The sequence below is a fragment of the Coregonus lavaretus genome (genome assembly GCF_964263955.1).
Source record: "Coregonus lavaretus genome assembly, chromosome: 34".
NCBI lineage: Eukaryota > Metazoa > Chordata > Actinopteri > Salmoniformes > Salmonidae > Coregonus > Coregonus lavaretus.
In genome coordinates, this window is record NC_140021.1 from 28,159,984 (window position 1) to 28,186,997 (window position 27,014).

A 27,014-nucleotide genomic window follows, 5' to 3' on the forward strand; every position below is an offset into this window, starting at 1 on the left:
TCAAAAGTAGTGCTCTATATTGGGAAAAGGGTGCCATTTGCAACACAGACATAGCCAGTTGCACTTGAAAAAATAAAGGAGCATGATGAATGTTATCCGATTGTTGTTGACTCTAGCAATGCTACTTTACTTATTATAGGTGATGGTGGATTTGAGTGGTGAGGATATATCCAAGGGCTGGACACAATGGTAAGATGCTCTTTAACCAATTTGTGTTGTCAGCTCTGTGCTGTATTTGTGTTAACATTTGATACAAATTTTATTTGGTTCAATAAACTAGGCTGTTTGTTGTTCATTCTATGGTTGCATCTTCGGGTGTGAGAAAATTGCTATAGAAATCCTATGTATGTATTATATTTGTTAGTCATATTTTAGTTTTAAGCCATTGCCATTTGTTGCCCCACTGGTGTCTTGTAGGTATGATCTCACTGAAGATGGCAGCCGCAAAACAGTCCAGGCATAGAGAGGTAGAGAGGGACACAGGAAGACCTCACCTCCATCATCATAAACACACATCCTGCTGTTTCAACCCTAGTGACATTCAATTCAAAAAAGCTTTATTGGCATGACAACAATCACATTTGTATTGCCAATTGACATTCATAGAAACACACATCACTCTGCTTTCATATAGTGTTATCACTAATCAAAGGGCACATCACTTTCATTTTCTTACTTTTTTTCATTTAATTTGTGTGTTTATCATGTTGACGCATGTAGAGATACAACTTGAAGTTTGCTGTAACATGCTGTTCCTGCACTATTGAAAGATGTCAAAGTTTCAAAAAATTGTGCTGTTAAAAGCAAAACGTTTATCAGAAGATTTAGGTTAATGTGTGAAAAAGCACATTTACTGCCTTGTTTTCTAAGTTGTTCAGTGTTTATATATGCATAACTGGCCTAAAATTGACTAATTAGGATTTGCAGGGTTTTCAATGTTAGTTGTTACTATTGAAGGAAATTACGTTGAAATCCTATTTATATTTTCTTTGACATTGAATGGACTCCATATCTATTGATGATGTGACCGTAATTCTAACCAAAGGGAGAGATATGACAACTATGGTAGTTACAAGCTGTGAACAAGGATGACCAGTTCATTTGTTTAATATATTTTTTGTCATACAGTGTTATTTCGTCTTTGTTTACTTCCATATGTTTTATTCATGCTAACGGTAATGAATTACTCCTACAGAGATCGAAAGTCCTACCACTGGATTCACATCTAAAAAGGATGAAATTATTGTTCAGTATATTCTATACCATATATTTTGAAGGATCCAGTGCAATATAGAATTATGTTCAGATGAAGGGGTATATGTCAGGTTGGGGATATGTTCTGCTCTGGTGTACAGGAATAGTATATCTAAACAGATAAGAGTTTGAGTTTGGTTATCGTAATAATCATTTGTAAATGAATAGAGGACAATAAATGAATTGTCTCTTACACCAGATGCGTTATGCTATATTTTTTTGCAACATTGTGGGAAGTTTTGTTTTTATTTGTCGAATGATGACAGATGGTGCCTCCTGTACGTAGAGCCATGCAATGAATACTGTTTTAACTTGAAACACTTTCATATTATGCGTTACAAACATCTTAAATACTCTGTCAGTTATCTTTCCTGTGCCTTATTAACATTAAACACCTTCACACTAACAAATGTATATGAAACATTTTGGCATCAAGTTCAGTTTTCACATTTGGAATAAGTATATTCATGGTTTGTTTTGAATAATAAAGAGTTGTTTCTCTTTCACTGAAAAAAGTATCATGTTGTTGTTGTTGTTGTTGTTGTTGTTGTTGTGTGTGTAATGACTTGACTTCCCTGTGAAAATTTGCCTAGTCCTAAATTCATTGTTTGCCTTTGTGTGTTGTTTCTTTGTCCGAGAGAGCTTACTGTATGTATATCCTTGTTTTGCTGTACACAGCGCCATCTAGTGGTTTCTCAGGCGCAACTTTAGTTGAGATGTTCTTTTAATTTATGATTTACTATAGTGTTACTTTAGAATTTAAAATTAACCAGTACAAATGAGAGTGTGTGTGTTTGACTGCCCCAGTTATTTTCCTGTGTTTTATATATGAGGTTGAATTAAAACGGTGAAATTGTCAAAATGATGATCATACCTTTTAGTGTAAGAGCTGTTTAAAGAAACTGTCTGAAATGTCAGCCTGTTTTGGTGGGATGGAGTTTTGGCCTGCCTGGTGACATCATTATTACTCCCAAATCAATAACATAAGTAGGCTTGCTCTACACACAAAAATGCTGCTTAAATAAAGTAGGCTATACAGTCAAAGATGGTTGAGTATGAAAATGCCTAGCAAGCTCATGCGCAGAAACACCTCATCCGCTCGTGTCGCGCCGCTGCCCACTCAAAGGCACTGCTTCGATATAAAGTGATTTTTTGACGAAAATGAAAACGTGTCAGTTTGTCACATTCAGGAGTTTGGAGTAATAACATGTTCAGCTACTTAAGACATTGGCTCAAATCTAGGTTGTACCTTTATAACTCTAAAAACGTGCCTTCAGACACAACGGCTCTGCGAGGGGCACGGAAACTGGGGTGGCACTCCAGGCCTGGCTTACTGTTAGGGACCACAGTAGGAAGTGTTGACATTGGTATTAGCATGTTCCAGGTGCCCAGGTTCCCTGAGCTATTGAAGGTAATCACTAGAACAAGCAATAGTTCATGGGCGGCAGGTAGCCTAGCGGTTAAGAGTGTTGGGCCAGTAACCGAAAGGTTGCTGGTTTGAATTCCCGAGCCGACTAGGTGACAAATCTGTCTATGTGCCCTTGAGCAACACATAACCCTAATTGCTCCTGTAAATCGCTCTGAATACGCGCATCTGCTAAATGACTCAAATGAAATGTAAACTAATTGTTCACTTCACTCATTGACTTTCCGAACCCTGGTCTGTCGAGTCTACTTCGCGAAGCGTTCCCGAAAGTATCGTGATGTTAGGCACCGAGGTATATAAAGAGTTCGGCAAATATGGTTTAGAAACTCTGTGGTATAGTAGGGTTCAAAGATGGTGGATGAATGAAGATAGTTCACTCAGGCAGTTTACCATTGGGGAAAAAATTCAGTTCCGGTCTACTTAAGGGGGTGGCACTCCCATAGACACCAGATAGAGACCAATGCGATAGAACCTGGGTCTCCGATCTACTTAGATCATTGACTTCTATTGAAAAAAATGAGGGAGTGGGATGATCGCTTCCTCTTCCGTCTCTGGAGTGATTACAAGAAGACGTAATGACGTCATAACAGAGGTGTGTCACGTGGCTCGGGACGTTTTCAAATAAAATTTGCCCGGGGAAGCTGGTAGGTGAATGGCTGGCTAGCTTGTTAGCTAAGTTATAATAAGAAAGTAGTTGATGATTTATAAGAACGGCATAAGACATTGATATGTATTTAACATTAACTTAGCTAGTGGTATATGATATGCTGATGAACTTTAGTTCATATTTCTGTCCATAAAACGGAAACACGAAGCAAGTTAGGTTAGCTAGGTAACGACGTTATTGTTGTTGCTCATGATGTCATGTTGTTTTTATCCAAATCATTCAGATTTAACGAGAGATTTGACTGCTTATTTCACGGCACTGACTAAACATGTCTAAGCGAGAGGCATTTTTAGACTCCGTCTGCAAAGACAATGTGGGGGAATTTCTCAATTTCATTCAACTCCATGTAAGTAACGTTAGCTACAATGTTATTTTTGTAAAACTGCAAAATATGTATACTGCAGTGGTTCCCAAACTGTGACAATAATCATAGCTCTCTAAGGTATGCAATGACTGATATGACAAGAGGAAAACTGATGATGCACTAGGAATTTCGAAATTGCACCTTGTGCATTCTACTATTACAACTTTTAAGAGTAAGTTGAAAGCCAGACTGAGTTTATTTTTTATTTTATTTGTGTGTGGGGGGGGGGGGGGGGGTACCTTAGTCATTGCATACGTAGAGAGCTATTTATAACTTGTCAGAAATGCTAACGTTTTTTAGCCCATTGATTTTGTTGTAATGTTTGAATCACTCAAATATCACATGAATACACACATTAGGCATGGCAAAATGTACAGAATTGCAGGAAATAAGCTTTAAACCTTTTTTCTCTCTCTGCCAACAAGAGGGGTGTGAACAGTTTGTGTCATGAACAGTGCTTGTGCCCATAGATGTGGAATGCGTGCAGGGGGGCCCTGGGATAATATAATAATATGCCATTTAGCAGACGCTTTTATCCAAAGCGACTTAGTCATGTGTGCATACATTTACCAATTGAGCTACAGAGGACCACACCTGGGATGTTCCCCAATGCTGAAAGGATGGCCTGAGTGTAAGCGTTTGGGAACCCCTGTCTTATAGGACCAATATCATGAATCTCAAAATGAGTATTGTCTACCATAATGATTCGTTATGCTCATCTATCAATTTGAGAGCCTTGCCTCTGACCCTGTTTGGCTGTGATGTTACCATAGAAGGACACAGCTGAGCCCTTTGACCTGGATGAGGTCCTGCAGGAGTTGCCAAAGGGCCAGAGAGAGGCACTGTGGGCCAGACTAGTCACAGTACTTTGTGACCAGCTGGCAGCCTTTGCACCAGAGCACTGGGATGCTGGCTTAGAGGAGGACAAGGAGGACAATGACATGGAGGTGGAGGTGTCCCCAGACCGGGTGAGTACTAGTGAGTAGAGTTGTCACAATACTAGTATCGTGGCAAGGAAATAAAACATGAAGCAGGTTTAATTTAAGGGATACAGTCCTAATGTTGGAAACGCATTATACTGTTGTCACCCAGAGTCAAATTTGTTTGTTTTCCAAGCTATAGTGCACACTATTTGACATAAAGCAGGTTCGACAAAGAGTTTAGTCTGCCTTGTTTTTTTTTGCCATGGAGAATCGTAGTATCATGACAATTCTACATCCTGACCACTCTCTCGTCTATATTGTTCCACACGGCATGACAAGAACAGTTGTTTTATTCTTGCTCTGACTTCATCTCCTACATCTGATGTCAGTGTTCAGTTGTCTACTATTCCTTGATTGAGAGGTGGTCATCTTTTCTGTTCTTTAGACACACACCATGTCTGTCTTTGAGGGAGTGACTCTAGTGGTCACAGCTTCTGTGGATGTCATTGAGGATGGCGACACCTACAACTCTCTCTTAGAGTGCACCAACATATTACATGGTGAGTGTTTTTTTGTTTTATTGACTATTAACTCTGTATCCTTGTTTTATAATAATAATAATGATCATTTATTCAATTTCTATAGTGCTTTTTTATTATAGAAAGAATCTGAAAGTGTTTGAAAATACTTGTTTAGCCAGTTTTTAGGTAGCCTGGTTTATGCGACTCATGTGGTCAGCGAGGGAGAGCTGACACACTGGTCTGGACAGGAGGGCATTGTAAATGCAGTATTCATGCGGAGTCGTACTTGTTTCTGGCTGAGCTTTGATTAGTTCTCAGTAGTTTTTTTTTTCCTGGGGGGTTGAGACCTTACGATTTGAAAATCAAACAGTTGTATTGAAAGGTGACAGCTCTCGGGGACTGTGTGTGGCTGTCCATGTGGGTGTTTGAGTGAGAAAGACACAGAGGAGAACCAATCAGTAAAATAGCACAGCCCCCTTCATTATTGACATATCGTGCTGACATCAAAAGAGCCTTTCCAGACTTTGAAGTCAGGAGGACTTTGAGTTAGGTGTCAGCCGGACTGTTTTAAGTACTCCAACCCTTCAGTCTGTCTCTGTACAACAACCCCAGGTGTCCTGCCCTACCTTCCTGCCTCTGAGATGCCTCTGCGGCATGCTATCACCGGTCTGTGCGAGGCCTGGTGGAAGAAAGGCCTCCTGGGGAAAGAAGAGCTGGGCCGCACAGCCTTCCTTGTTTGCCTGGAGAAGACCCTCATACTGAAGAAACCAGTACGTACCCTTTAGCACCAACATGGCCTGTCGTTGCTTTTCTGTTTTGCTCTCTGTCAGTCTTGCTTTTTCTCTAGCAAACTTTCTGGGCTTGCTTTAAGTTATTTTGGAGGATAATACAGAATGATAGGCTACCAGGGTTTTTTTCTGGATCAAAATGGGTCTTGGGTGGTGGGTGTGATGGGGGTGTGGCTATGGGCGTGCCCAATGGTGTGGTCTCTGACCTGAAATTTTAGAGGCCCTCCTGTTGGCCCGCAATGACAAAATAGTTTCAAAGCTAATTTCCTGTAATTCTACACATTTTGCTATGTCTTATGCTATCTGAGTGACTCAAACATTATACCAAAATCATTGGGGGCCCCATGCTATGAAAAAAATACTCCTGAATGGGTCATTTTTGTAATTATTTATTCTCCCTGACTGTCTTTTATTTTGGGGATTTTGTTATTTATCAAAGATTATCTTATTTAAAAATATATAGTTCCATAATCTTTTCTACATCCACAAAATTACCAAAAGTATGTGGACACCTGCTCGTCGAACATCTCATTTCCAAATCATGGGCATTAACATGGAGTCGCTTGGAATGCTTTCCACTAGATGTTGGAACATTGCTGCGGGGACTTGCTTCTTCCAGATTCGCCCATCGGACTGCCAGATGGTGAAGCGTGATTCATCACTCAAGAGAAAGCGTTTCCACTGCTCCGGGGTCCAATGGCGGCGAGCTTTACACCACTCCAGCCGATGCTTGGCATTGCGCATGGTGATCTTAGGCTTGTGTGCAGCTGCTCGGCCATGGAAACCCATTTCATGAAGCTCATGACGAACAGTTATTTTGCTGACGTTGCTTCCAGAGGCCGTTTGGAACTCAGTAGTGAGGGTTGCAACCGAGGACAAACTATTTTTATGCGCTACGCACTTCTGTATTCAGACATTTAGAAAATTCCACTTCACAATAACAGCACTTACAGTTGACCGGGGCGGCTCTAATAGGGCAGAAATTTGACGAACTGACTTGTTGGAAAGGTGGCATCCTATGAAAGTCACTGAGCTCTTCAGTAAGGCCATTCTACTGCCAATGTTTGTCTATGGAGCATTGCTTTGAGCTCGATATTATACATCTGTCGACAACAGGTGTGGCTGAAATAGCCAAATCCACTAATTTGAAGGGGTGTCCGCATACTTTTGTATATATTGTGTACTTTTATATCTGGTTTTAGTCGTTTTTAAGTTTTACACTGAACGTTTTTCCATCCCCTAAACTGAAAACTGTTTGAACATAGAGTTCAAGAGTTTTCTATGCAGAAAAAATCCTGGGTACATGTTTACATATTTCATATTTCACATTTCCTTTTTTGATTTTTCTTCCATGTGCTTGCTTTTTATCTTGTGTTGTTCGCCCTATCTGATTGTCTCGTCTTCTGTGTTTTGTGAAGCCCGCTTCTATCCCTAATCATCTCTATCAGGAGCCTGAGTCAAAAAGAGAAGGAATGATCTCAATAAGTCTTTTATTTGTATTTATTTTAGCTCCACTCCCTGGTCTCGACAACAGACGAGAGCGCTCTTTAATCACCCGGTACTCTCATTCAGGGATCATCTGGAGAATTAATTTGAAGTAGAGTATGCACTCTTCATTTTATCTCTGTCAGAACTGAAGTCTTTTTCTACACTAGTGGATATTTACATTAGAGCAATATACGATTATGATTTGTGATCCTCTCGTTTCTGCCCTAGTGAGGTGGATTCCTTGCAGGCAGTATCTGCATTTTAGGCTGTTCTCCAATATGTGTCTCTGGTTATCTGGGGGAAGAATGATATCTCTGTATTAACCTTTTGTCTAATCTTGGCAGGTTTGTCTTTTGGCGTCTGCATTGACCAGTTTTGTATTTGGTTTGCTGAATGTTGTATTTGCGTTTTGTACACGTTCTCAGGGGGCTGAGATCCAAAGGCTGTGGGGTTTCCATGAAGTGCTGCTCACTGTGGACTTTGCGTCGGAGAGCAGCCAGGAGCTGATCGATCTGCTGCTACAGTGCTTCCTCAGTGTCAATCACATTAGAAACGAAGATGTAAGTGTGTCTTTCTATTGGTGTGTGTCAGAACTGGTTTTCAAATACTTAAAAATGGATTTAATTTCAAATACTTTCTCTGCCCGTTTGTGCTTGCCTGGCTTAATAAACCAAAATAAAAGTCCCAAAACTGCAAACCCTGCCCATCTGAAACTCCAGACAAAAGCAAACGCTGAATGTATTTATATAGGTCGTGTGTGTGTGTGATGCTATGCTATCATGCTCACATTGTCGTTCCGATAACATGACTTTCGCTGGCAGGGAAAGCGTCTCATGGTGTTCCTCTTTAGCTGGAATGTCAACTTCATCCGGATGATCCATGGAACCATCAAAAACCAGCTGCCCTACTTTGCAAAGTAAGTGTTTGCATTTCTAGTTTTCTATTAAGGTACTAAGTGACCTTGTTATAATGTCTGCCAGATTGGGAGGTTGGGGGTTCGATTTCCGGTCGAGTCATACCAAAGACCAAAAAAATGGGACCCGATGCATTTCTGCTTGGCACTCAGCATTTAGGGTAAGGCCCCACGACAGACTAGTGTCCTGTCCAGGGGGTGTACTTGCACATCAAGCTGCCTCCCGCTACATAAACAGGAGATGGGCCGTTCTGGCTCGGTCAAGGCGTACTTATTCTAAGGTAGCTGTCAGGAGGCAATGGTTTTCTCCTATTCAATTCATGATGATATACCAGTTTCTTTTTGACTGTTTGGTTGAACTCAGTTGATTTTTACCAGTTCCCTCACTGACAACATAGCTGAGATCTACTGCCGGGCCTGGAAGAAAGCCTCTGGGGTCTGTCTGGAGCAGATCGAGAGCACCTGCATCCAGGACTTCATGCAGCACGCTGTACTCCTGCACAGGACCTCACCCGTCCATGCCAAAGTCAGACAGGTGGGCGCCGTGCACATTTGACTTAGTGTGCATCCCAGGTGGCATCTTATTCCCTATACTGTATAGTGCACTACTTTTGACCAGGGCCTTTAGTAGTTCACCCTATAGCGCTCTGGTAAAAATGATTGCACTATATAGGGTATGCTGGGAATTGCCAGGGATCTCACGATACTTAGGTGCTGATACGATCTGTATTGCAATTCTCATGATTCTATATGTATTGCGATTTGATGTTCCAAACATATTTCTCACTGTCAGCTTCAGAAATAATAATAATATTTTTTTTTACAAATTGATACTTGGATTCAAATATCGATATAATATCTTTCCCAAAATAATATTGCGATATGTAACTGTATTGATGTTTTTGTTTTATTTTTACCACTAATATAGGGAAAAGGGTGCCATTTGGGACTGTTGAAGTAGAACTTCAACAGCACACATTCCCTGTATTTATTTTCTATTTTTTCATAACAAGACTGCTAAGGCTTTAGCATCATATCAGCAAACCACCAGCTGGCGTACTTTGCCACAAAGTCTACCTATTAACTGCAATGGGTGACGTTTATTTTATGTGTGTGACTTAACTCTCCTCTGTGTAGATACTGAGCTACTTTCACAAACGGAAGGGCCGCCACGGGTTGGATGAGATGCTCTACAGACTCTACAAGCCCATTCTCTGGAGAGCGCTAAGCGTACAGTCACATTTTCCTTCATACACATACTCTTTATTTCTGGATATTGTTTTTTGTTGTTGTTGAACTAATGAAGGAGTCTTCTCTATCATTGTAGGCTGCCAACTCTGAGGTCCGGGCCAATGCCACTCTGCTCTTCACCGAGGCCTTCCCTATCCACGACCCTAGCCAGAGCAGTGAGAAGATGGACGAGACCATCCAGAAACAACTGGACACGCTGGTCGTAAGTCAATGTATTATGACATTGAATTTCCAAGTGGTTGTTTTATGTTTGTGAATCCGTGAAATGCCATAAATTGAGCTAATATGCGGCAGATAGCCTAGCAGTTAAGAGCGTTGGGCCAGTAACCGAAAGGTTGCTGGTTCGAATCCCCGAGCCGACTAGATGAAAAATCTGTCTGTGCACTTAACCCTAATTGCCCCTGTAAGTCAGCGTGGATAAGAGCGTCTGCTAAATAGTTTGGAATTACAAAATCAGCATAGAATGTTTCTGTGTCGATTTTAAAGGGTTAAATAGTTCAAGTGTAGTGAGTGTATTTTATCAGCACTGTGTACAGTGTAGTCCTGTTTAATAAAGCTCTCACCTGTTTGTTCCTGTGTGTGTGTTTGTAACATGTCAGTGCCTGCTGGAGGACCCTCAGCCCCTGGTGCGCTCCACAGCCACCCTGGGGGTCTGTAAGATCCTGGCCAAGTGTTGGGAGGTCATCCCCCCCACTGTCATCACCGACTTCCTTAAGAAGTTGGTGGTGGAGCTGGCCAATGATACCAGCTCCCCTGATGTCCGCTGCTCCGTCTTCAAGGTGGGTGACCACAGTATTGAATACTATAGAACACTATATATATATTAGAACATTATGGTTACATCCCAAATGGCACCCTGTTCCCTATATAGTGCACTAATTTGACAGCCCTTAAAGCTCTGGTCAAAAGCAGTGCCCTATATAGGGAATCGGGTGCCATTTGGGATGCAGACCTATATGTCTCTATGGGTGCGATGGTGAACTCTGAACCTCCTCTAGAGCACCACCAGTCATGACTGCGGTTCTGTGTTGTTGATATTATTGATTACTGATTGTTAAGTCTTCTCTCCAGTGTTTGACCATCGTATTGGACAATGGCCAAAGTCACCCGTTGCTGGAGCAGCTACTGCCTGCTCTGAAGAACAGCCTCCATGACACCTCGGAGAAAGTACGCGTGGCCTTCCTCGACATGCTGCTCAAGATCAAAGCAGTGCGAGCCGCCAAGGTAAAAACACTGCGTGTGTGTATTTCTGTTTTGTGCAAAACCACAGCATATTGTCTGACAAAAAGACAACTGAAGATATTCAAAGTACAACTATACATTTTTCAAAATTATATATCTTCATTGTTGTCATTTTGTCAGGCAATACACTGTAGTTATTTCTGTTTGTGTTGGGAGAAAGCTTTTTGATTCCCTGCTATCTCAGTAATACTGTCAGACATTATTTGTGACGCTCACCCTGCCGTACCCCTCCTCTCTCTTCTCCAGTTCTGGAAGGTGTCCTCCATGGAACACCTGCTAGCCCGTCTGGCCGTCGACTCGCAGCCTGTCTCCAAGCGCATCGTCAACCTCCTCTTCAATTCCTTCTTCCCCGTCAACCAATCAGAGGAGGTGTGGTGCGAGCGCTGCGTCACCCTGATTCAGATGAACCCCAAGGCAGCTAGGAAGTTCTACCAGTATGCCCACATCTACACAGCCCCCACTAACATAGGTGAGTTTAGCCTGCAGTTAAATAGCTCCTACACAGCCCTTACTAATATAGGTGAGTTTGGCCTGCAGCTATGTAGCTCCTGTCAGCATAGGTGGGATTTAAAGGGGTAGTTTGACATTTTCCAGTCATTGCGCTAATGCTAGTTAGCAACCGCTCCAGAAACTACCTTCAACTTCCTTCAAACTGCAAGCATAGACATACAAATGGTATCCATGAGTCCATCTGACTCTGGGTAAGTAGAAAAAAGGGCTTAATTGCCAAAATGTCGAACTACCGCTCATTGATCTGTTGAGGTTTACAGTACGGACCTGTGTCTGTCTTTATTCCCCCTAGATCATATTAAAAATACATATCTAGCTAGCAGATGTTATGTGAGTCATTTGAAGTTGTTAGAAATCCCAGAGTTAAAGTCTGTTGTACTGTACCGCTTGTGTCCCAGTCAAGCTGATGCTGATAATCCGCCGGTGTTTGAACGCCTGCATCCAGACTGAAGACCTGAATGAGACAAACTCCAACAACAAGGAGAACACAAGTGTAAGACTGATTGTAGCACTGAATGTCAGATCACTTACAATACTAAGGAGGTTCTTGTTTGTCAATGGAATGCATGTACTATAGTCAAGATTTTTCCCCATCATTCAAATTACAATCGGGAATTAGTACATTCCACCCCTTCAGCTAAATGCCTCAGCTTAGTTCAACTGTCGTATAATCTAGTTTTACGCCATTGTTTTTAATGAAGTTCTAAACAAATACATTCTAGCTTCAAGACATGGTAAAAACGATCATTTTGATCTCATGGATGGTCAGTCCTTGCATCCATAGCTCTGTCTATGAATTTAAGTGTTTTACATGTCTCCAGCATAGAAAGCTAGTATGAGGGTTTGCGCTCAGGCTAGAATGAACAGTAGGCCTCCTTGGTGTTTTCCTTTCTATGGTTTGAGTGGGAAGTACCTACTGGATTCTATATTTCTCCAGCCCCATCGCTCAGCTGTTTACCACAACAAGTTGCGCGGTGCCCTGCTTTGTTGTATTTCAAATCCCAGGTTCTGGAGGATGTCCTGTCGGTCAAGGACACGGCGTCCATGGCCAGTCTGCTGGAGGTAGTGGTGATCTTGTGGCGGAGTATCCGGAAAGCCCTGCAGCTCAACAAGGACGCCCTCCAGTACACCACTGTCAAGTTTGGCTCCGTCGTGCCCAAGTACTTCAATGTCTTCCAGGTATGAGGTGGACTGGATTTCACCCTGTGGCAGTCACACCGAGGTTGTGTCCCAATAATCTCTAATTTCTCTTAAGTGAGCACTTGTTCACTTCCCTTCATAGATTTGAAAGGAAATGAGTGGTTTATGGAAACTCCCTCTAGCCCATGCTGTACCAATCAATGCTTTTAAATGTGTGGGGAGTAGTGAATGAGTTCACACTTTAGGAAGAAGGAGAGATTATTGGAACGCACCCCAGATATCTTCGCCATCATTTAAGGTGGCCTCACCTTGTTTCTCTCTCTTTCAGGAGGAGTGTTGTACAGTTCCCCTCATCCAACTAGCCTCCCTACTGCCCCCAGCTTCTGTCCCCACTTTCAGGTCTGTGGAGTCCTGCTAACTTGTCTTATATTGGTCTTCAGACTCTCACTCTCTCTGTCTCTGTCTGTGTTAACCCTGTTTCTCTGGTCCCTGTGTTCCAGCTGTGGGGTGCTGTCCAGGCTGAAGAGGCTGGAGGCGGGGGCCAAGGTGTCCCAGTACAGTCAGATCATCGAGTGCCTGTGTAGCTGGGGCCAGGCCGCACACGTCCTGGAGCTCGTCACAGACTGGCTCACTGATGCGTTACCCACCGCCGCGGTAAGCAACACGCACTGAGGTCGCGTCACAAATACCACCCTATTCTCTATATAGTGCACTACTTTTGACCAGGGTCCATAGGTTCTCTGGTCAAAAGTAGTGCAGTATATAGGGAAAGGGTGCTATTTGAGATGCAGGCACAGATGAATAGGGATGCCTCAGTGAGACCCTCGGTGGCTCCTTGGGATATTTATATATTAGGCATTGTAATGGAGAAAGGAGTGATCCATCTGCATAGTAAAACATCTTACTAAGTTTACTTTATTCTGAGTAAACAAGTTTGTCTTCAAAAACATTGCCTTAATGCTCTTATAGTTGGGTACTGAGATGTAATCATGACATCAATGAACATTACCCCGCCTCCCTGCTCCCCCTTCTCCACAGGGCAAAGGGAACACCAGTCGGAAAGTGCGCATCCAGGAGACGGTGGAGGCCAAACCAGACCTAGGGCTAGATTACCTGGAGTACCTGGTCAGCCGTACCTCCACGCGGGACTGCATCCTGCCCTTCAGGCAGGGCCAGCTCAAACAGCTGCACAAAGCCCTCGGGGCCTGGAAGGTAGAGTAGATAATATAATTATAGAGTTTTATTTATTGGTTCTATGTGCGGTGAGAGGCTATGTGCAGAGGTGTGATCCTGTGTCATGTTTGCTTTCTCAGTCAGTGCTGTTATCCCATCTGAGCTCTTCTGAGACCCAGGCCAATATTCCCAGAGCAGAAACAGCACTGAGGGCGTTTGCCCTTCACGCACGTCTCAGTGCCCATCTACAGCACAAAGTGAGTCCCATCACCTACATGCCTCTGCTTTGTAACAAATCTGTGTACAGTATTGCTTTGCCCACGATAAATTGTTATGCTAGTAATAAATACAACGATAACTTTATAACACTAATGTGCATCCGTGTTTTATTTATTTATTTATTATTTCTTAAATCTTCTTCTTCCTTCTTCTTCTCATTAGCAGTCACCCTACCGGTCAAAAGTTTTACAATACCTAGTCATTCAAGGGTTTTTCTTTATTTTTACTAGTTTCTACATTGTAGAATAATAGTGAAGACATCAAAACTATGAAATAACACATATGGAAACATGTAATAACCAAAAAAGTGTTAAACAAATCTATTTATATTTGAGATTCTTTAAATAGCCACCCTTTGCCTTGATGACAGCTTTGCACACTCTTGGCATTCTCTCAACCAGCTTCACCTGGAATGCTTTTCCAACAGTCTTGAAGGAGTTCCCGCATATGCTGAGCACTTGTTGGCTGCTTTTCCTTCACTCTGCGGTCCGACTCATCCCAAACCATCTCAATTTGGTTGAGGTCGGGGGATTGTGGAGGCCAGGTCAGCACTCCATCACCTTCTTGGTAAAATAGCCCTTACACAGCCTGGAGGTGTGTTGGGTCATTGTCCAGTTGAAAAACAAATGATAGTTCCACTAAGCCCAAACCAGATGGGATGGCGTATCGCTGCAGAATGCTGTGGTAGCCATGCTGGTTAACTGTGCCTTGAATTCTAAATAAATAATAGACAGTGTCACCAGCAAAGCACCCCCACACCATAACACCTCCTCCTCCATGCTTTACGGTGGGAACTACACATGCAGAGATCATCCGTTCACCCACACCGCGTCTCACAAAGACACGGCGATTGGAACCAAAAATCTCCAAATTGAACTCCAGACCAAAGGACAAATAGCTCGTGTTTCTTGGTCCAAGCAAGTCTCTTCTTATTATTGGTGTCCTTTAGTAGTGGTTTCTTTGCAGCAATTTGACCATGAAGGCCTGATTCACACAGTCTCCTCTGAACAGTTGATGTTGAGATGTCTGTTACTTGAACTCTGTGAAGCATTTATTTGGGCTGCAATTTCTGAGGCATCTGCAGCAGAGGTAACTCTGGGTCTTCCTTTCCTGTGGTGGTCCTCATGAGAGCCAGTTTCATCATAGCGCTTGATGGTTTTTGCGACTGCACTTGAAGAAACTTTCACATTTCTTGAAGATTTCCAGATTGACTGACCTTCATATTTTTTAAGTAATGATAGACTGTCGTTTCTCTTTGCTTATTTGAGCTGTTCTTGCCATAATATGAACTTAGCCCTATTTGGTACCTTGTCACAACACAACTGATTGGCTCAAACGCATTAAGAAGGAAATAAATTCCACAAATTAACTTTGAAGAAGGCACACCTGTTAATTGAAATGCATTCCAGGTGACTACCTCCATGAAGCTGGTTGAGAGAATGCCAAGAGTGTGCAAAGCTGCCATCAAGGCAAAGGGTGGCTACTTTGAAGAATCTCAAATATATAATATATTTTGATTTGTTTAACACTTTTTTTGGTTACTACTTGATTCAATGTGTTATTTCATAGTTTTGATGTCTTCACTATTATTCTACAATGTCAAAATGTGTACAAATAAAGAAAAACCGTTGAATGAGTAGGGTATCTTAGTCACTTTAATAATGTTTATATATATTGCATTACTCATCTCATGTGTATATACTGTATTCTATACTATTCTACTGTATCTTAATCCATGCCGCTCTGACATCGCTCGTCCATATAAACTCAGCAAAAAAAAGAAACGTCCCTTTTTCAGGACCCTGTCTTTCAAAGATAATTAGTAAAAATCCAAATAACTTCACAGATCTTCATTGTAAAGGGTTTAAACACTGTTTCCCATGCTTGTTCAATGAACCATAAACAATGAATGAACATGCACCTGTGGAACGGTCGTTAAGACACTAACAGTTTACGACGGTAGGCAATTAAGGTCACAGTTATGAAAACTTAGGACACTAAAGAGGCCTTTCTACTGACTCTGAAAAACACCAAAAGAAAGATGCCCAGGGTCCCTGCTCATCTACGTGAACGTGCCTTAGGCATGCTGCAAGGAGGCATGAGGACTGCAGATGTGTCCAGGACAATAAATTGCAATGTCCGCACTGTGAGACGCCTAAGACAGCGCTACAGGGAGACAGGACAGACAGCTAATCGTCCTCGCAGTGGCAGACCACGTGTAACAACACCTGCACAGGATCGGTACATCCGAACGTCACACCTGCGGGACGGGTACAGGATGGCAACAACAACTGCCCGAGTTACACCAGGAACGCACAATCCCTCCATCAGTGCTCAGACTGTCCGCAATAGGCTGAGAGAGGCTGGACTGAGGGCTTGTAGGCCTGTTGTAAGGCAGGTCCTCACCAGACATCACCAGCAACAACGTCGCCTATGGGCACAAACCCACCGTCGCTGGACCAGACTGGCAAAAAGTGCTCTTCACTGACGAGTCGCGGTTTTGTCTCACCAGGGGTGATGGTCGGATTCGCGTTTATCGTCGAAGGAATGAGCGTTACACCGAGGCCTGTACTCTGGAGCGGGATCGATTTGGAGGTGGAGGGTCCGTCAAGGTCTGGGGCGGTGTGTCACAGCATCATCGGACTGAGCTTGTTGTCATTGCAGGCAATCTCAACGCTGTGCATTACAGGGAAGACAACCTCCTCCCTCATGTGGTACCCTTCCTGCAGGCTCATCCTGACATGACCCTCCAGCATGACAATGCCACCAGCCATACTGCTCGTTCTGTGCGTGATTTCCTGCAAGACAGTAATGTCAGTGTTCTGCCATGGCCAGCGAAGAGCCCGGATCTCAATCCCATGAGCACGTCTGGGACCTGTTGGATCGGAGGGTGAGGGCTAGGGCCATTCCCCCCAGAAATGTCCGGGAACTTGCAGGTGCTTTGGTGGAAGAGTGGGGTAACATCTCACAGCAAGAACTGGCAAATCTGGTGCAGTCCATGAGGAGGAGATGCACTGCAGTACTTAATGCAGCTGGTGGCCACACCAGATACTGACTGTTACTTTTGATTTTGACCCCCCCTTTGTTCAGGGACACATTATTCAATTTATGTTAGTCACATGTCTGTGGAACTTGTTCAGTTTATGAGAATCTTGTTATGTTCATACAAATATTTACACATGTTAATTTGCTGAAAATAAACACAGTTGACCGTGAGAGGACGTTTCTTTTTTTACTCAGTTTATGTACACTACCAGTCAAAAGTTTGGACACACCTACTCATTCAAGGGATTTTCTTTATTTTTACAGTTTTTTACATTGTAGAATAATAGTGAAGACATCAAAACTATGAAATAACACATGGAATCATGAGGTAACCAAAAAAGCTGTCATCTAGGCAAAGGGTGGCTATTTGAAGAATCAAATATAAAATATATTTTGATTTGTTTAACACTTTTTTTGGTTACTACATGATTCCATATGTGTTATTTCATAGTTTTGATGTTTTCACTTATATTCTACAATGTAGAAAATAGTAAAAAATTAAGAAAAACCCTTGAATGAGTAGGTGTCCAAACTTTTGACTGGTACTGTATATATTCTTAATTCATTCCTTACTTAGATTTGGGTGTATTGGGTATATGTTGTGAAATTGTTCGATTACTTGTTAGATATTACTGCACTGTCGGAGCTAGAAGCACAAGCATTTTGCTAAACACGTGTATGTGACCAATAACATTTGATTTGATTTGTTCTAAAACTTTTGACCGGTAGTGTATTTCATTTCAAACTTCACATACAGTGGGGAAAAAAAGTATTTAGTCAGCCACCAATTGTGCAAGTTCTCCCACTTAAAAAGATGAGAGAGGCCTGTAATTTTCATCATAGGTACACGTCAACTATGACAGACAAAATGAGAATTTTCTTTCCAGAAAATCACATTGTAGGATTTTTAATGAATTTATTTGCAAATTATGGTGGAAAATAAGTATTTGGTCAATAACAAAAGTTTCTCAATACTTTGTTATATACCCTTTGTTGGCAATGACACAGGTCAAACGTTTTCTGTAAGTCTTCACAAGGTTTTCACACACTGTTGCTGGTATTTTGGCCCATTCCTCCATGCAGATCTCCTCTAGAGCAGTGATGTTTTGGGTCTGTCGCTGGGCAACACGGACTTTCAACTCCCTCCAAAGATTTTCTATGCGGTTGAGATCTGGAGACTGGCTAGGCCACTCCAGGACCTTGAAATGCTTCTTAAGAAGCCACTCCTTCGTTGCCCGGGCGGTGTGTTTGGGATCATTGTCATGCTGAAAGACCCAGCCACGTTTCATCTTCAATGCCCTTGCTGATGGAAGGAGGTTTTCACTCAAAATCTCACGATACATGGCCCCATTCATTCTTTCCTTTACACGGATCAGTCGTCCTGGTCCCTTTGCAGAAAAACAGCCCCAAAGCATGATGTTTCCACCCCCATGCTTCACAGTAGGTATGGTGTTCTTTGGATGCAACTCAGCATTCTTTATCCTCCAAACACGACGAGTTGAGTTTTTACCAAAAAGTTATATTTTGGTTTCATCTGACCATATGACATTCTCCCAATCCTCTTCTGGATCATCCAAATGCACTCTAGCAAACTTCAGACGGGCCTGGACATGTACTGGCTTAAGCAGGGGGACACGTCTGGCACGGGGTGAGATCTTGCGTGGAGCCCCAGATCGAGGGAGATTATCAGTGGTCTTGTATGTCTTCCATTTCCTAATAATTGCTCCCGCAGTTGATTTCTTCAAACCAAGCTGCTTACCTATTGCAGATTCAGTCTTCCCAGCCTGGTGCAGGTCTACAATGTTGTTTCTGGTGTCCTTTGAAAGCTCTTTGGTCTTGGCCATAGTGGAGTTTGGAGTGTGACTGTTTGAGGTTGTGGACAGGTGTCTTTTATACTGATAACAAGTTCAAACAGGTGCCATTAATACAGGTAACGAGTGGAGGACAGAGGAGCCTCTTAAAGAAGAAGTTACAGGTCTGTGAGAGCCAAAAATCTTGCTTGTTTGTAGGTGACCAAATACTTATTTTCCACCATAATTTGCAAATAAATTCATAAAAAATCCTACAATGTGATTTTCTGGATTTTTTTTTCTCAATTTGTCTGTCATAGTTGACGTGTACCTATGATGAAAATTACAGGCCTCTCATCTTTTTAAGTGGGAGAACTTGCACAATTGGTGGCTGACTAAATACTTTTTTCCCCCACTGTATCTCTAGTCAAGTATAGGCTACTAACGATATCAGCTAAATGTCTTCGATGAGTGTCGGTTTGAGCAGTATAGGTAATTTTGGTTTATCGTCCCAGATCTAGTAGACAGTATTTGGGAAATAACTACTGGTCTGTGCAGTGTTTTGGCTATAACCACATTTTATAACCACCTGGGCTTGCTACAACTACCGTTGTTTGCTTTCCCAGTTCTCTGAGGGGAGGGATTTCCTGGTCCCTGTGGAGAACATGGCAGTGTGGGTGGCAGAGAGGGTGCTGCCCTTCCTGGTCAGCCCCAGTGAGGGAGGTGTCACTGAGCAGCAGCGGGACCTCGCCAGGCAGGTGGTAGAGGTAAGTACGACCCTCTGGAAAGGGTAGCCGGTATCAAACACAGGACGGGGTTTACACTGTAGTTTTGTACAGAAGACCTAAGAGTTAATTCTGTCTTCAGTACTCAGCGGTACCTCAGAGGTGTCAAACTCAATTCCTGGAGGTCTGTGTGTTTGCTGGGTGTGTTATTTTATTTCAATTTGTGTCCAACTATGACCTAGACAACCAGTTGAGGGGGAACTCCTAACTAATCAATTACCTTAATTGATCATTCAAGGCAGGAGCAAAAAACCAGACACTCGGCCCTCCAGGAATTGTGTTCGACACCCCTGCTTTACCTGGAGACGGAGGGAAAGTAAATCAAATCAAATGTATTTAATAATCCCCTTTTTACATCAGATGCGGTCACAAATTGGTTTACTGAAAACCTTAACACATGCGTAAAATAGCATTAGACTTTATCAAATATATGAGACATAAAAGAATAGCGGTAGAATATAGTTGTGTATAACACTGTTACAGTATTAGCCACGACATTAGGTGTAATGTACGAGCAGCTTTATGGTATTATGGTCAGTAGATCAATTCTTGTGCTTCAATCTTTCCTATGCTTTCAGTCTATAAACAGACTGAGGCTTCCATCCTAAATGGCACCCTATTCCCTATTTAGTGCACTATAGGCCTTGGTCAAAAGTAGTGCACTACATAAGGAATAAGGTGCCATTTGGGACGCAGAATAGTCTATTTCATAGATTGTTATTCAGCTCAGGTCCACACTCTCACGTATCAGCCCTCCGTTGGATGCCTCCAACTCCCAGAGCGCAAGATGGACTCATTTATTATTTGAAATGGGCTTCTATAGTTATTTCTTCCATTACTCTCTCAAGTGTGTCACCCAGATGCTGCTGCTTTGATCAGATATTGAAAATAAACCCCTCATTTATCTTAATACCCACTTCTGTTGCTTCCACTAACTCTATAGAGCTCCAGCACCAACACTTGAGATTAAGATACTACGGTATGGTGGCTTATTCAATGCAACGTTTTCAGGACAAATTAGCACAAAATGTAATTTTGAATTAATTAATAAAAAAAAATATTGTCCCATAATATAGTTTGTTTAGTTGGTCTTTCAGCATTATTCCAGGTTCTTAAAAACAGTCGCATTACAAACTCTGAATTACTATGCTGATACAATAAAGAAACATCAATGTCATTTTTCTATCCCTCTTTGTGGAGTGACAACATTGCTCTAACGTTGCGGTGATGTTTGGCAGAGTTTACTGATGGTGTGCAGAGATGTGATCCGGGTGGGTCTTGGGGACGAGGAGTTCAAAGGGCAGATCCTTCACCTGTGCTCCATCGTGCTCCTCTCTGGTGAGTATATCTACACTAAACATATACAATTATAGAGACATGCGGAATCTAAATGAAGAAACATGCCATTTTAGGGCAATTTTTGACCATCTGTAAATCAGCTTTTCTATGAGGCACATTTAGAACTGTAGATTCTCTAGAATAGTTGTTGACTGGACTAGGCCACTTGTCTCATTTCATTGTGTCTGTGAGGAAATTTGACTGAGGTGTGTGTTTTGTTATGTTGTGTTCTCAGAGAAGGGCTACCTGTGTGTTCCTCTGCTGTTCTTTGTGCTGACGGAGGTGGCGGAGAACTACGTCCCCGAGAACCAGGCCCAGGACGACCAGTCTTCCATCATCCTCAGCGTGGTCACCAACGTCTTCCAGAAGATCCTGGAGGTCATGGCTCGCCGCCTAAGGAAGGACCCTGAGGAGGGCCAGGAGGTGAGGAGGATGGCTGTGTCCCAAATGCCTTGATGGTTTGAATGCCTATTTGGCCCAACAACAGAAGCAGCTCTGGGGCCATATGTATCAAGCTTCTCAGAGGAGGATCTAGAATCTGCTCCCGCCGTCCGTGTAATGTTATTCATTGTGATCTAAAGCAGTGTTCCCAACCTTTTTCGGTTACTGTACCACCAACTACATTTTGCTCTGCCTGGAGTACCCCTGAAGTACCCCCTCATGTGCATTTTACCAGTACGCCTATGGTCTCATGAGTCCTCTCAAGTACCCCCTGTGGATAGGCCAAGTACCCCCAGGGTTCCTAGAACCCCTGGTTGGGAACCACTGAGCTAAAGGACTAAACTGCACTCCTACTATGAGACGTGATAGATAGATATCAATCTACACACAATACCCCATAATGACAAAGCAAACACAGGTTTTTAGACATTTTTGCAAATGTATGAAAAGAAAGAAACTGAAATATTACATTTACATAAGTATTCAGACCCTTTACTCAGTACTTTGTTGATGCACCTTTGGCAGCGATTACAGCCTTGAGTCTTCTTGGGTACGACACTACAAGCTTGGCACACCTGTGTTTGGGGAGTTTCTCCCATTCTTCTCTGCAGATCCTCTCAAGTTCTGTCAGGTTGGATGGGAAGCGTCGCTGCACAGCTATTTTCAGGTCTCTCCAGAGATGTTCGATCGGGTTCAAGTCCGGGCTCTGGCTAGTCCACTCAAGGACATTCAGAGACTTGTCCCAAAGCCACTCCTGCGTTGTCTTGGCTCTGTGCTTAGGGTCGTTGTCCTGTTGGAAGGTGAACCTTCGCCCCAGTCTGAGGTCCTGAGCGCTCTGGAGCAGGTTTTCATCAAGGAGCTCTCTGTACTTTGCTCCGTTCATCTTTGCCTCGATCCTGACTAGTCTCCCAGTACCTGCCGCTGAAAAACATCCCCACAGCATGATGCTGCCACTACCATGCTTCACCGTAGGGATGGTGCCAGGTTTCCTCCAGACGTGACACTTGTCATTTAGGCCAAAGAGTTCAATCTTGTTTCTCATGGTCTGAGAGTCTTTAGGTGCCTTTTGGCAAACTGCAAGCGGGCTATCGTGCCTTTTACTGAGGAGTGGCTTCCGTCTAGCCACTCTACCATAAAGGCCTGATTGGTGGAGTGCTGCAGAGATGGTTGTCCTTCTTTATGGTTCTCCCACAGAGAACTGAAAAGGCGTCTGCGAGCAAGGAGGCCTACAAACCTGACTCAGTTACACCAGCTCTGTCAGGAGGAATGGGCCAAAATTCACACAACTTATTGTGGGAAGCTTGTGGAAGGCTACCTGAAACGTTTGACCGAAGTTAAACAATTTAAAGGCAATGCTACCAAATACTAATTGAGTGTATGTAAACTTCTGACCCACTGGGAATGTGATGAAAGAAGTAAAAGCTGGAATAAATCATTCTCTCTACTATTATTCTGACATTTCATATTCTTAAAATAAAGTGGTGGTCCTAACTGACCTAAGACAGGGAATTTTTACTGGTATTAAATGTCAGGAAATGTGAAAAACTGAGTTTAAATGTATTTGGCTAAGGTGTATGTAAACTTCCGACTTCAACTGTATCTCTTAGATATAGGACAGACACTTCAAAACCTTATTCCTTATTTATTTTTTGACACTTTTTTTGCCATTTATGAACGTGCTATTCAATGTGTTTTTATAGGCTATAGCAGTTTCAACATTCCTTTAGCCCCATCCCTCGACTGTTTACGAAAACAAGGGGCGGGGATGACCATTTTGTTGTTTTTCCAATCGCAGATCGCCCCTCTAAAGATCCACTCCAGTTAGGTGTTAGGTGAAGATGCATTATATGTTTCTTTAAGTCTCTCCCTTTCATTTAACCATCGTTTTCTGTGAATGATCACCCAGTAGCTTGGTTAAAGCGTCAACAGATTTAGCTACAAGCTAAGATGCTGTGCTGCTTTCTGAGAATGATTCTGGGGATAGCGACAAAGTAAATACAGCCTTGAAGTTGAGAGAGAGGAAGAAAGGGGAAGAGAAAAGAAGAAGAGAGAGAGGAGGAGAAGCTTTTGACAGGGTTCTACCTGCTTTTGAGATGAGTAGGGAGAGACATTTGAAATCAGTCTGAAAGCTGTGATTGTGTCGTCAGAAAAGGTTAAAGCTTTCCGCTTGATGTGACTGTCTGAAGCTGCATCCACCTGACAGGTGTTTGATGATCCAGTTTTGGAGGTGTCGCTGAAAATGCAAGGATATGGAATTGTAGTTCAACCTACTTTCTTTAGGTAAACATATGAATAGGTATGCATCTTTCTTAACTGTGTTTGCAAGTATTTTCCAATAAAACATTTCAAGGCTGGGAGGCAAGAATGCTGCTGGTCTGTATTTGTGTATGTTCACAAAAGTGGACATGGCAATTTGGTCAATGTTTTTGCCTAGTGGCCTTTCTGAAGACAAGATGCAGACATAAGGTTCCCGAGTCGTGCAGTGGTCTAAGGCACTGCATCTCAATGCTTGAGGCGTCACTACAGACCCCCTGGTTCGATTCCAGGCTGTATCACAACCGGCCGTGATTGGGAGTCCCATAGGGCGGCGCACAATTGGCCCAGCGTCGTCCGGGTTTGGCCGGTGTAGGCCGTCATTGTAAATAAGAATTTGTTCTTAACTGACTTGCCTAGTTAAATAAGGGTAAAATAAATAAAATATAGACAGATGGATAGATATGGCCCTGTTCAGGTTGCAAATGTGAATAGATGATTTAAGGTTGTTTCTCTCTCCCCTGGCTGTTGTAGCTGTGGTACTCAGCTGTTCCCGCTCTAGGAGACTTCCTCCAGGTGGTTCAGGCTTGGTCGGGCGTCGACTCAAACCCCCTAAACGGGGTGTTTTCAACCATCTGTGCTGCCACCCTCGCTGCGACCCAACACTCCCTGCAAAAAGTAACAAAGATGGCTGATACACAACAAACACTATTTTCCTAGATAGAAAATGTGATTCCAAATGTTGATAGTTTGCGAATAAAGAACATGTACTATATTTCGTCTGCGCTGAACTTAAAACTGTTCCGTCATAGATTTCACATCCTCAAGAGGTCACAACACCAGAGACGGTCCAGGATTTGCCTCCTCTCTCAAGCATCTTGTTGGATGTTCTCCTCAAATCGCCCCCGGTCACCAGGTAATCAACCAACTACACTCCAAGCGTTGCTGCTTTCTATTACTACGCACACTGACTGGCTCAGTTCAGTTTCCTTTTTTTGTGATAAATATTTGTATAGATTTTTCCCACACAAAAAGGAAGAACAAGAGGAAGAACAAACACTGTCAACACCACACAATTTCATACAAAGAGCTCCAGCAATGGAATATATACTGTACTTTTGTCCTCATTTTTGTTTCTAAACCAAGGCCTCTTTTCTTTTTCAGGGCCTTCCTGGCAGAGATCAACTCAACTGTCGACTCCGAGGTCATTGATGGTCTAACCGGATTGGCTGCAGTTCTTCACATTCTGGCAGTTGTCAGACAGAGTGAGAAAAATAAGTTGCAATAAAGAGTCTTTTATATTGATAAAAAAATAATTTTCAAATTTATGAATAGTTTCTAACAGGGCGTGGCTAAATGTTTTTAGCAGCTACACTGGGAGTGTAGCTTTTTTTGCCGTGAGCAGGGCGCGTGCCACTATCAACTGTTCTCGGGCCTGAGCCAGTTGCTTACACCAAGGTTTCATTGAAATTAATGCGAGAAGTTCTGTATCCGGTGTAGCTGGCCTGTAATGATTGCCTGTTTTTGTTCCAGCTGGGAAGTTTAAGGAAGATCTGAAGAGTACAGCCGTGTCCGTCCAAAGGCAGCTTCAGAAACATTACGCTGTCAAGGCTGAGAATGAAGGACACATCCAGAGGTAACTAGATTAATGAACGTTGTAAGGGTTGTCCCAAATGGCATCCAAATGGCACTACTTTTGACCAAGGCCAAATGGCTCTGATCAAAAGGAGTGCACTAATATAGGGAATAGGGTGCAGTTTGGGAACTTTTGTATGTTTTTAAGACAATTAAAGTATTTTCGAGTTGTTAGTTAGCATGTACCCTGAACATTAAGGAAACGTGCTCGTAAATTGGGAATTGTAAGATGTCAAATTATATTTTCAAATAACAAAATAGCAACCACAAGATTACATTAAATTCAACAACAACAAAAAATCTTTCTCCAGGGTAATCTACGAATCCGCTATCAACACTTTGAATGAGATTCTGATGCCATGCCCATGAGGGGGCAAGAACGAGAGAACAACATTTACACATTTAACATTTACTAATTATTTTTTGGTTCCCAGTGTCATCTATTTTTCTATTCTGTTCTATTTTTCTAAGTTCTTCTATCCTGTGCGATCATGGTGTATACAGCATGACTTGTATTTGCGCTTTGGATTTATGTATTGCGTCAGGATACTGTATGCTGCATAAACTGAACTGTGTGTAACATTGCTAAGTAACTGCTGAAAATACATTGAAATGTGAGTTTCAACCATGTCATTATGGATTCTTATTTTATCTTATAGTACATGTTTGCACAATTTATTGAAGGAAATATAGTTTGCATTTAGTTATGCTCCACCACTGGCAGAGGAGGCAGAGAAGGTTAGTTTCTGTGGCTAAGGAGGAAGGACAGGAGTTGGGAAACTAAGATCTGAAGGAAGGCCAGCTGCAGGGGGTGACAGGTAGACGTCCCTGCCACTGCTCTGCCACCAGGAGACGTACCGGGATAAGGAGCGTAACGTTGAGGAGTGGTGGTCGCCGGGTGATGACCCTCTAGCTGGTTTACGGGCACCGCTGGATGTGCGACAGGCAGAGATGCCCAGCAGCAGGTTACCACCTATCTACCTGTATAAAGTGTATATATATCATATTGTAGAGAATTCGGTGGGTAGCCCCGACTGTGACTCGAACCCAGCGACTGTCAAGCCAACACCTTAATCGTTATGCCAAGAGGTCCAAACTGCTTGATAAAGTCGCTAGGTGTTGTGTTAAGGTTTGAACAATGTATTAATGGAAATGTAGTTTGTTTGCATTTAGTTATGTTCCACCCAACACAAACAGTCCAGATTTTCCATGCATGTATAAACTTGAGAAGATATGATATATTGTGGTATGGTATTTTAGAATGATCCCGCTACTGTTTATACAGCCTTACAATAAAATAAAGATATTCACTTGTTTATTCAGATGCTTATTCCAACTATATGTGCTAATATCCTGTACTGTTGTTAATGCACTACTTTTGCCTAAGGCCTATAAGGCTCTGGGCACGGTTTCCCAAAAGCATCTTAAGGCATTAGATCATATGGTTCTAACATGAACTTCGCCTTAAGATGCTTTTGGGAATCCGGGCCAAGGTCAATAGTAGTGCACTATATACAGTGAGGGAAAAAAGTATTTGATCCCCTGCTGATTTTGTACGTCTGCCCACTGACAAAGAAATGATCAATCTATAATTGTAATGGTAGTTTATTTGAACAGGGAGAGACAGAATAACAACAACAAAAATCCAGAAAAATGCATGTCAAAAATGTTATAAATTGATTTGCATTTTAATGAGGGAAATAAGTATTTGACCCCCTCTCAATCAGGAAGATTTCTGGCTCCCAGGTGTCTTATACAGGTAACGAGCTGAGATTAGGAGCACACTCT

The 27,014-nt window shown here is 42.5% G+C and overlaps 2 protein-coding genes across 2 annotated transcripts in view; both read left to right on the plus strand.

Annotated features, from left to right (window-relative positions):
- The window catches only part of LOC311108898 (extended synaptotagmin-2-like), a 28,900-nt gene extending 27,128 nt beyond the window's left edge, over window positions 1-1,772 (plus strand). The window contains exons 21-22 of the mRNA XM_084151690.1: window positions 140-189; window positions 418-1,772. Of these exons, the coding sequence (XP_084007816.1) occupies window positions 140-189; window positions 418-463 (96 nt within the window). The 3' untranslated portion in view covers window positions 464-1,772. The remainder of the gene's footprint in view (window positions 1-139; window positions 190-417) is intronic.
- A 1,843-nt stretch (window positions 1,773-3,615) lies between these two features.
- On the plus strand, window positions 3,616-26,544 carry LOC311108942 (condensin-2 complex subunit G2-like; the record flags this gene model as incomplete). Its single annotated transcript, XM_084151719.1, has 26 exons — window positions 3,616-3,693; window positions 4,485-4,679; window positions 5,080-5,194; window positions 5,768-5,925; window positions 7,857-7,991; window positions 8,253-8,347; window positions 8,723-8,879; window positions 9,482-9,574; window positions 9,672-9,797; window positions 10,195-10,374; window positions 10,667-10,819; window positions 11,084-11,306; window positions 11,746-11,840; window positions 12,353-12,526; window positions 12,816-12,886; window positions 12,988-13,141; window positions 13,526-13,699; window positions 13,801-13,917; window positions 19,401-19,541; window positions 20,798-20,897; window positions 21,133-21,320; window positions 24,126-24,269; window positions 24,404-24,507; window positions 24,756-24,856; window positions 25,125-25,227; window positions 25,538-26,544. The coding sequence occupies 26 exons, from the start codon at window positions 3,616-3,618 to the stop codon at window positions 25,593-25,595; spliced, it is 3,432 nt and encodes a 1,143-aa protein (XP_084007845.1). The 3' UTR covers window positions 25,596-26,544.
- Window positions 26,545-27,014: the final 470 nt, after the last annotated feature.